Source organism: Nuphar pumila, chromosome 2, assembly GCF_984573655.1.
Source record: "Nuphar pumila chromosome 2, dmNupPumi1.hap1.1, whole genome shotgun sequence".
Classification (NCBI taxonomy): Eukaryota; Viridiplantae; Streptophyta; class Magnoliopsida; order Nymphaeales; family Nymphaeaceae; genus Nuphar; species Nuphar pumila.
Window position 1 is genome coordinate 2,453,664 of NC_143250.1, and position 10,695 is coordinate 2,464,358.

The 10,695-nt window shown below is 40.0% G+C and overlaps 1 protein-coding gene and 1 pseudogene across 2 annotated transcripts; one reads left to right on the forward strand and one right to left on the reverse strand.

The window, feature by feature from the left end:
- Positions 1-5,597, forward strand: LOC149844458 (organic cation/carnitine transporter 4 pseudogene; annotated as a pseudogene).
- A 921-nt stretch (positions 5,598-6,518) lies between these two features.
- Positions 6,519-8,394, reverse strand: LOC149844459 (dolichol-phosphate mannose synthase subunit 2-like). Of its 2 annotated transcripts, none has more exons than XM_089994519.1 (3): positions 8,273-8,394; positions 6,928-7,063; positions 6,519-6,809 (listed from the first exon to the last, which is right to left on the reverse strand). In XM_089994519.1, the coding sequence occupies exons 2-3, from the start codon at positions 7,015-7,017 to the stop codon at positions 6,657-6,659; spliced, it is 243 nt and encodes an 80-aa protein (XP_089850645.1). In that variant the 5' UTR covers positions 7,018-7,063; positions 8,273-8,394; the 3' UTR covers positions 6,519-6,656. The 2 variants fall into 2 exon arrangements, with proteins under 2 accessions (XP_089850645.1, XP_089850648.1); XM_089994522.1 differs by having other exon boundaries at positions 6,928-7,059; positions 8,273-8,371.
- Between the last annotated feature and the right edge of the window lie 2,301 nt (positions 8,395-10,695).

Genomic DNA, 10,695 nt, shown 5'->3' on the forward strand with positions numbered 1-10,695 from the left:
ATGGCCCTTGCAAGTTGGCCCTCTTTAGGTCATACAGATGCCATTATTGGCCAAAACTCCACCAAGTAAGCTGGCGTAATAAATCTTGTGCAGGTATTGTCGAGCGGGGTGAAAAGATTGAACTAGACCCTCATTACAGCTCTTAGGGCAGACTCGACTGACAGCTTACTGAAGATCAAGATTCCGGCAGATGGTTATGAAAAACTTATGGAACCCGTCAAATGGTTGGTTATTGCCGAGTTATACCAGGGGATTGGGCCACAGATACTTGCCCTACCGTTACATGTTCGAAGTGCTGATCGTGAAATGGCTGCCTATGCCCGGGCTTGCCCTATATCTACGCTCAGCGGATGTCTCACCTTATTCTTCTAATTAGATGCTTTCTTGTTGGCCTTGTCAAGTGTCTTTCCTTGGTTTTTACGTGGACAAGTATCAGGATTTTTTTTTCTGTTATGGACATATGTTTTTATCGATTTTTCTATATCATGTGGCGTTTGAAATTTGAAGCGCAAATTCTAAGGCATCTCCCGAAAATCAGGCCTTTAACACACTTTATTTTGGCTGAATGTTCTCATTTTGATTGCTCCCAGTTTCAGAGTCATTATTGAATCTGAGACGGCCAATGTTGTTGCCAAAAAGAAACACCTGGTGCAAGGAAAGGGTAACGATAATCTCATTTTTCACCAAGTGAGGCATTTTTTTTATAGCTTTGATAGGATTACTGTTCAAAAATCTAAATATAACTCTAACTGCATAGCTCGAAAATCCTGAAAGGATCACCCTCTCATATTGGACCCCAGCATGAGTGATGTATAGCTCTTATTGTAATACCGAGTATAGAAATCTGGTAGGGTCTACCTTCAAAAAAATTTGTTTACCATTTTTACCATTTAACAAATCACACATCCATCAGTCATGCAGAAACTGAAGTCCACAAGAATCACACAACTGGCCCAGCCCCACCAATAATTGGGAGATCCAAATCATTCTTCACATGTCAAAATCTCATGCAAATAAACCATCCCTCATTGGATAGATCCTCCCCCTTGATCCTAAAGAGCCAGCACATAAACTTCCCTTTTGCTTGACTTGTTTTTATTAAATTGTGTCCACTGGTAAAAAAAATACACCAACAAAAGACCACCATTACTTCTAAGGTTCCACATCTACATATAGACCTCCCAAGGCCCTCTAACCATGGCCGGAATAAACCATGACGGAGTCAGGCCTAACCAGGGGCGTAGCTAGGATCCATGTGAGGGGGGGGGGGGGGCAAACAGGGGTGTAGCAAAAAAAAATGTATTTGTGTGATAGTCGGGGGTTCGGGGGCGGCGCCCCCGAAAAATTTTTTTTTTGAGATAAAATAAAAATGGCTACAATTATTAATAAAAATCTATTTCATATGGACAAATCAAACTATTTGCTGCAGTCAGGGCTGGGCTAAAAAATGGATAAAAATCTATTTCATATGGAATCAGGGCAGGGCTAGGACTGGGCTTTTAAAAAAAAATTAACTGTTTGGGGAGGCAGGACTGGGCTACAGCCCAGTCCTGCCCCCCCCCTAGCTACGCCCCTGGGCCTAACCTCACCCTTACTTCCCGATTCTGGGTCCCGATCCGGAGATGTCGAGAAGCTGGGTATCGATGCCATGTTGCTGAGATTCTCAGGTGAATTCGGTGATTGGCAACTATGGCACTTTGTGCTCACTAGCCTAGCTTGGGCTCTTGAAGCGTTTCACACCATGGTCATGATATTCGCCGATAAAGAACCGGATTGGCAATGCACAGATTCAGGTTTTTCGGCCTGTGGACCGACTGTTTGCTGCTCCAAACCAGGTTCATGGGAATGGATCGGTGGCGCAGGTCTCTCAACGGTGTCGGAGTGGGGGCTGGTATGTTCAGAGAGATATAAGGTTGGCTTGGTTCAGTCCGGTTTCTTTGCCGGATGTTTACTGGGTAAGTTTTTATGTGTGTGCGCACACACACACACACACACACACACGTGTGTGCACATGAATATTTGAGTGTTTTTAAGATCACATGTTATATTATTTTCAAAACAGAACATTTGGACTGCATACTCATGGCAATTTTTTTGATACAGTTAGGCATTGCTTTAGAAGGAAATATCAAGGTGGTATTTTCCATGACAGGACAGAACAGTGTTCTTCACAAGAAAATGATTTGTGTAATCAAACAGGGTTTGAAATTGGTTTAAACATTGATATTTAAGGTATTTTTTTCGACAGATATTTAAGGTATCTTTGTCCAGATATATGAGACTTTTTTTAAATTTCTATTTTTATGGCTAGACAAAAGAAAAACCCCATCACTAACTGCACATTGGCACGCCTTCTAGTTAAAACCCTTGAGGTCCCCTTTTACCTAGGAACATCTCCCAGCATAGATCACATCCCAAAAAAAAATTAAAAAAAAAGTAAAAAAAAAACTATGAAAATTTTCATTCGTACCAGTAAATATACTTGGATGGTAAACATATTTCAGTTACCCTATATATAGAGAGAGAGAATGAAACATATTAGGCCATAGGTTGAAGCATTTGATGAGAGACGTGTTTAGCATGCTCGATTTAGTGGGGACGGACTCTTGGATCATATTTTTTCCATGAAAAATATGAGCCAAGAAAAACTGATATATATTCATAACTATTGATTTTCCAGTTCTTAGGAAAAAAAAAGGTTGAATGTTTAATATATATATATATATATATATAAAGAACCTTCTTAGGAAAGCGGGTCAGTGAGTTTAACATGTATGTCACACAATAAGACGTTAGATCGTTCTGCAACCATTTCGTCATAGTGGGTAAGATAACCAGCATTTTCTTTTGAAAACTTTTTTTTTTTTTGAAAATTTCATCAAACAAAAACGATAGCTGTAATCAGCATCACTTCAAGTTGAGTTAAATGAAACATGCTAATGGATTTTTATTGTTTTTTTCAAAATTTGAACACCATAGATCTGTTCAGCATGATTGATTTATTAGAAATAGATATTTGAATCATGGTATTTGGATCTTCAAAAATTATAAAAAATTTAGGCCGCTGATTTTTTTAATAAAAACCTAATCCTGGATCTGATTCAAATGCTTCAAGAAGTGATTCCTATAAAAATAAGCATATAGATTGCATCTTCTGAAAATAAACACCAAAATTCTAATAGCATGTTTCATTTGACGTTAACATTTTGTAGGTTTCCAATATATATATGGGTGCTTCTGTGGTGGTATTGTACTACCATAATTAGGGGTGGCAATCTGGTTGGGTTGGCGGGTCAGAATAACTCAACATGAACACGACCTGTTTATTAAACAGGTCGGATGTAGCAAACACGAACATGACACATTTATTAAACGGGAAACCCGACACGACAGGGTTAACCCGTTTAATAAACGGGTCAGGTCGACATGACACGATTACACAACATGGCGACCCGTTTATTAAACGGGTCAACCCGATAACGTAGACACGATAACCAACCCGAGTAACCTGAATAACCTGTCTAACCCGAATAACACAATTAGAAACACAAAAAAAATACATATTATACTTTTTTTCTGCAAATCTGCAATTAGAGGAGAGGTTTCGGGCTCTCGGCTGCGGCTGGGTAGGAAGGAGTTAGGTGGGTGACTAAAGTGTAAAGTTAGGAGTTAGGGTTAGATAAGTTAATATATATATATATATATATAAACGGGTTGCGGGTTGACGGGTTCATGTAAACGGGTTGGCGGGTTGGCATACCCCTAACACGAACACGACCCGTTTAATAAACGGGTTAGGCAGGTCAACCCGTTTACGACATGAACCCGTTTAAGCCAAACCTTAACCCGGCTAAGAAGCGGGTCATGTCAGATTTTGCCACCCCTAACCATAATTAAGATGGTACAACATCCTTGGTTTATATAGATCTAAGCTCAAAATGCAAAATCTAACTATTGGACGATGTTTATGATATCTTATTTACTGTTTTCAAGTCTTAAAGTTGACTAAAATAGAATGTTATTTTCAGGAATTGTGAGCAGTTTATTTTTCATCACTTTAAAAAAAAATCTAAGGATGTAATAGACATGATATATAAAACCTTTGACTACCATACAAATAAGAGTGTGTGTACCGCCTTAAGGTAGGTATCACGATACAAAACCACCATATATTTTTTCTACATATATAATGATGAGGAAGCTTCCTAAGAAAGCGGGTCAATTAATAAACGGGACCCTCACTACTAAGAAACTATCGTCCAACCACATGCCGCATTAAGTGGACTCACAATATAATAAAATAGATCCAGCATCAAAGAGGAAGGTAGAGTGGTGCATCATTAATTTTAAGCACTTAGGGTGTGTTTGATAGCGGGTCCAAGCATTTAGGGTGTCTGATGCAGCTCTTTTTTTTCTGTTTCAGGTGCCGGAATATTCGGCCATCTCTCAGATTCGTTCCTAGGGCGGAAAGGAACACTAACCACTGTCTGCATTCTAAATGTCATCATGGACTCCTGACAGCTGCCTCACCAACCTACTGGGTGTACTTCACACTTCGCTTCCTAACTGGAATTAGCACAGGTGGTGTAGGACTGTCTGCATTTGTATTAGCAACTGAGCCTGTAGGCCCTGGCAAGCGTGGAATTGCTGGCATATCAACCTTCTACTACTTCTCAGGAGGCATTGCTATACTGTATGGCATAGCCTACATGTTCCCTTCATGGCGCATGCTCTACATCATCACCTCCATCCCTTCCCTGCTCTTCATCCTCACGGTCATCCCGTTCATCCATGAATCCCCACGTTGGTACCTTGTCCAAGGCCGGACCTCTGATGCCATGAAAATCATGCAAGAAATCACTGATCGCAATGGAAACTATCTCCCTCCTGGAATCTCTCTCTCCCTTGATGATAATAACAGCAACAATGACCAGAAAAACACAGAAACGTGTTCAAATGCTGCTGCTTCTGGATCGTTAATTGACGTCGTTAGATCACCAATCACTAGATTTAGGTTAGCCTTAATGATGATCATCAACTTTGCTTGTGCCATGGTTTACTATGGACTCAGCCTAAACGTCGTTAATCTACAGACCAATGTCTATTTGAATGTCTTCCTCAATGCCGTTAGTGAAATGCTTGCATTTACAATAACAGCTCTACTCTTGGGGACTATAGGGAGGAGATACATGACCATAATGACAATGTGCTTTAGTGGGATGTTTTGCTTTGGGGGGTGCTTGGTGCTAAAAGAAGGATACTATTATATGGTAGCAAGAATGATTTGTGGGGTGATGGGAATTTTTGGCATGGCAGGAACCTACAATCTGTTATACATATACACAGCAGAGTTGTTCCCGACAGTGGTGAGGAATGCTGCACTGGGATGTGCTATGCAAGCTGGGCAGGTTGGGGCAATCCTGGCACCATTGGTGGTTGTGTCAGGCAGGAGTGTTGCATTTGCAGTGTTCGGGACTTGCGCAACAGCAGGAGGGCTACTGGCATTTTACTTGCCAGAAACTTTGAACCAACCACTGTAAGATACAATGGCTGGAATTGAAGGCAGTGTGGGAGGGAGGGAGAATTGTAGGTGGTGAGGGAGGGAAAACGCTTCATTTCTTTTCCTCTGGTTTATGTAAGTTCTGCAGAACAAAGTGATAAAGGAAAATCAGAAAATAGTTCCCTTGCAGGCTCATGCTTGGGCCTTTAAAAATGTCTACATGCAAAGCAGACTGTTACATGGCTCTTGGTAGACTTTGAACTGCTTATTCTAGGACCATTGGCTGAAGCTTATGATGGCCAAGCAGCAATTAAACATCTCTCTCTCTCTCTCTCTCTCTCTCTCTCTCTCTCTCTCTCTCTCTCTCTCTCTCTCTCTCATGCACAGTATCCTAGAGTACATGATAAGATACATTCAAGTTCGTTCATTGGCATTACATGCAGGAAGTAAGCAACCGGCACTGGTTATGATGAAGCAATTCATCTAAATTTTGGTGGAACGCTACCCTTGTCCCCTATTCACATGAATCGCACTCTCATTTTCTAATTTGGTTAACTTTGTAAGAAATGCATGAAAAATGGAGCGAAGGAATCGACCAAAACCTAAGGTTCCTAAGGGGACATTCCCCCCTATTCACATGAATCTCACTCTCAATCTCTACTTGGGTTAGCCTCATAAGAAATGCATGAAAATGAAGGGAGTCGACCAAAACCTGACGTAAATTTTTATCATATGCATTTTCTTTGGACCATACTGGGAACCAACCGATGGTTACCACCATAAGTAGTGAAAATAGAGAGGTTCAACTTAATAATATGTACCTGGAGTCTTACTTGCCTGAGCATAACAGGCCAATATTCCCTAGTTGGTGTAATAATAGGAACAGATGGAGCATCCAGTTGGTGCATCCGAAATACCACTAATTCCATATCTGAAACGAGAATATTTATTACTGTATTTGCTTTCTTAGACATGATTAAGATGTGATCTTTTATCAACAAAAATAGAGAATAAGTAAACCTTGCGGGAATAGTCAACTATAATTGGATGTGCATGTTAATTACTACCTTAAGCATCAGCGTAAGTGGTTCATTTAGGAAACTGAAAAACAGTGTACAGTACCATTGTAAAATGACAAGAGATTGCATCACTTCGCTCAAGCTGATTTTCTTTTCGATTTCAGTATCACATACCCAATAAACATTGATAGAAAGCTAAGAAGTGAAACACCAGTAAAAATAGGTATGAACAGTGCATATTCTTTTGGCAGGAAGTATTTGTGGATGAAGTGATCACTATCCACAAAAGGCTGCAAGAAATAAGAATGAAAAGAAACATAAGGCAAGTAGAAGAATAAGAAGAAATAGACAACTTGGTGAGGAAAATGAACTAAGAATAAAAAATGAACATCTAGGACAGTGACCAACCAGAATGATAACCCAAAATGTGTAGTAAGTGAAGATGGACAAACTGATGAGTGACAGGATCATCCCTACAGCCTTGTCTGCCAGTTCCATCCGTTTCAATGCCTCTTTCCTCTTGAGATGACAATGCACCCGCTTCCTTATAAGAAAATCAGAGTTTTTTAATTCAGAAAATAATTGCAAGAATTGAAACCGCTGATAACTATGAATAAATATCTAGTTTCATGATATTGAGTATGAATCCAACTTGCATACCTTAACATGGTACAAAGAGGAGCTCACGAATATTTATACGAAAATTAACAAAAAAGACTACCACATTGGGTCATTACAGAATTCCATAGGACAAGGAAAAAACAAATCAAGTATGTTTTTCTCCACTTTCATAAGTTCATATTAGATAATGCTATATTCTATTCGATGCAATAATTCTATCTTCAATTGGTGACACACGCAACTTCTAGCACAGAGGCTGGTTATAGAAAGCCATCTGTTCCTACCACTAACAAACATTAGTATGCGGTCCAGCATACATCAAGTAACAGTAACACCTGCATCACACCAGAAGATATAGATTCGACCAAAAAACACAACCACATAGTTGTTTGCAGCAGCAAACATTTTTAAGCTTCAGCGGGATACGGGGACCATAATTAAATCCAGAATTCCACATGAAAAGTTTGAAAAGAACTAACATGCAACTAAATAACAACCAAACTGACAAAAATGCGCACAGATGGACCAATTGCGGTCCTGATTGTAGCCATCCAGCGTTGAATTCGACTACGACCATTTATGTCACAAACAAATGCATGATACAAGCCTACGGACAAGTAACATAAGCAAGATAACTAACTTTGGCTGAGGCATTTTATCAAACAATTGGTATTCAGCTCAAAAAAGGCCATCCAGATGCATAAAACCAACGTAACAAAAATGCCCCAATTTCCAACTACATCAAATTTCCTCTTCCCGTGAATCCCATCCTTCCCCTTCCTCGAATTCCTTTCCATCAACGAATTACTTCGGTTTTGGCCCAAATGAAGGGTGAAAGAACACCCCAACCTTCAAAGGACATTGAAAAACCAACCATGATTCATTGCAAATGTCTAAAACAATCAACCATCCTAAATACAATGATTGCCCACAAGAATTAAACTATAATAGTCAACAAAATCATCGCAAACTTACGATCTGGAGTCTAAAAAAATTGATCAAAACTCTGAAATAGCAAGACTTAGTAGACGAGACTAACAGAGTACGATGAATGAAAGAGATGGGATGAAATTAATGGTGACAAATCACGGCGAGGTCGACGGAGATCTTGCCGACGTTGCCGATTAATTACCTTTCCGGCGACGGAAAACGACGCAATTGGCAAGCGGATCGTCCAAGTTAGATGAAATTGCCTCCAACAGCCTCTTACTTTAGGTTGCCAACAAGCCGATTCTGATCCTAACTCATAGGATCCGAAACTGGATCTGTTTTGACTTTTGAAAGGCCAGTGCAGTACAGATGAGGGCTGCAAACGGGTTGGATAGAGGCCAGATCTTGTTAGATCTGAATCTGATATTTACAATGTAGATCCCAATCTGAATCGAGATCTGAATAAGATCTTATATGGTGGGGCTGAATCTTGACCCGAAACACGTGGCAATACCAGATCTGGGAAAAAATAATAAAAAACAAACCTCTTTTCATGAAAAAAAGAAGAATCGGCTCACATTTTGATCTAGATCCAAATCAGATCTAACTTAAAATAGTGACTCGAATTTGGAAATATCTGATTTTGCCAAATCTTAATCTGATCCAAATCAATGAAAACGTACCGCAAGAATTCAAAATTAATGTGTCAGGCTCGGATCAAATATCTGCCGGAGTCCGATCTGTTTGCAGCCCCATTACGGATTGCACAGATTCGTTCAGGGCTGGATGATGCAGGAAGAGGTCCAGACATGGTTTCGATTTTAGCAAATCTGAATCTGATCCAAATCAGTAAAAGCTTATTGTAAGGATCCAAATTCAAAATTAACGTGTCAGACTCGGATCAAATATTTGATTGTAGCGGATCTGTTTGCAGCCCTAGTACCAAATCCACATAAGCTGCCTGATGCAGGAACAGGAGAAAAGATGAGTCCACAATCTAGATGGTGTTATGCTTTAAAAGCTGTAACGTTTTGCTCCCATCAAAACTACTATTAGCAAACTGTGTAAAATAGTGGTAGGTGCAACTTGTGGTTGACGGGACATCACAAGTTCGAAACCCACGGGTGGTGCCCTTTCATCAACGTCGAAGTTGGGTGTACCCCCCAGTGGGCAGGGGAGCTCAAAGGTTTTCCCAAACCAGCCAATGTGCTGTTGGTGATGGGGGTTTTCTCTTAGATTATCCAAAAAAAAAAAAGGATGTTTATTATTATTGTTATTATTATCGTTCATTTTTAGTTTGAGCTCATGAGTTTCTAGCTTGTAATATTTTATTCAAGATATTGAATATTTATTTTAATAAAAAAATTATTTTAAATTCACTTTTCAATTTAAGGGCTGGTCCGAGCATTTTCATTTATCAATTAATTATGATTAACCACAAAATAACTTATTAAATTACTGATCAATCTGGAATTGTTGATAAAAGTTGTCAAATCCATGTTGACAGTTCTTTGTGAACCAAAAAAAAAGGCGTATCAGGTCAGGACACGATCTGATGCCGCTCATCCATGCGATGAACGGCATCCCAAATACTATATGTTGAGCTATTTTTTTTTTTACAGAAAAAGTTAGGGTTAGGCAGACCTCTTATTCAACTATACCATTGAGATTCGAATTTGCAATATCCCAACACAAGGTGATGTGCACTAACTGCTGTCGAATCCATGTTAACTATTTCTTCAACAGTTCGCCCACCCAAGCAATAGGCATCCCTCTAAGTTGGATTAGATGCCGTCCATCTTAAGATGAACGGCTTCCCAAGGAGCCCCTGAACTGATCCCCTCTTTATCTCTTCCTCTGTCAATAAGAGTAAGACGTGGCAAAAAGTTATTGGCTGAAGAAAAGGAAACCACGTGGGGCGGTGGCCTAATGAATTTTCATATTCTCAACGCCAGGCCAGCCTGTAAAGAGATAACGCCTTAATGACTTGTTAGGTAGAGACGTGCTTTGAATGGTTCCCCTAAGCAGCCAATCACAACCCTCAAGCATCTCACCATCTGGACCGTCCATATATGGGAATCACTGTTTCCCTACTCTCTCTCCATCTGGACCGTCCATATTGGGAATCCCTGTTCTCTCTCTCTCTCCTAATTGGTATTAGAGTATATTCCTATGTAGCATGATCAAACCGGCCTCCATGAAAAATTCTCATAGAATGGTTTTTGGTAGGGATTTAACCTTAGGCCTCTCTGGTTTCAGATACCCCCTCTCCCCAACCAAACCTCTGAGACCATAGAAAAGAGATCTCTTGCCCCACAAACTCTTGTACAAATCTACAAGCCCATCTTAGACCAGAAGAGAGGACTTGAAGTTGGCAACCCATAGTAGAACCTGCACAGCAAATCTGCACCATCTAAAACCCCATAACGAGTGATAGAAGATGAGGGATCACACCAGAAGGCCTGGATTAGAGAAGATCAGCCATGGAGATCCGCAAGAATATGAGCAACAATGAGTATGATTTTCTTGGATTGTGAATGTATGGCATTGAGCGTAATGGCATAAAAAAAAAGAGCCTTTGTAAAAACTAGGCCCTGTCATTTTCATCCAACTTGCCCAGAGTTT

What these genes read in the sequence shown, in the direction of transcription:
- LOC149844459 (XM_089994519.1), bottom strand. Translation starts at nt 7,017, where the DNA reads ATGGAACTGGCAGACAAGGCTGTAGGGATGATCCTGTCACTCATCAGT. An exon ending in CATTTTGGGTTATCATTCTG is followed by an intron (nt 6,810 to 6,927) that starts GTTGGTCACTGT and finishes TATTTCTTGCAG; the next exon opens with CCTTTTGTGGATAGTGATCA.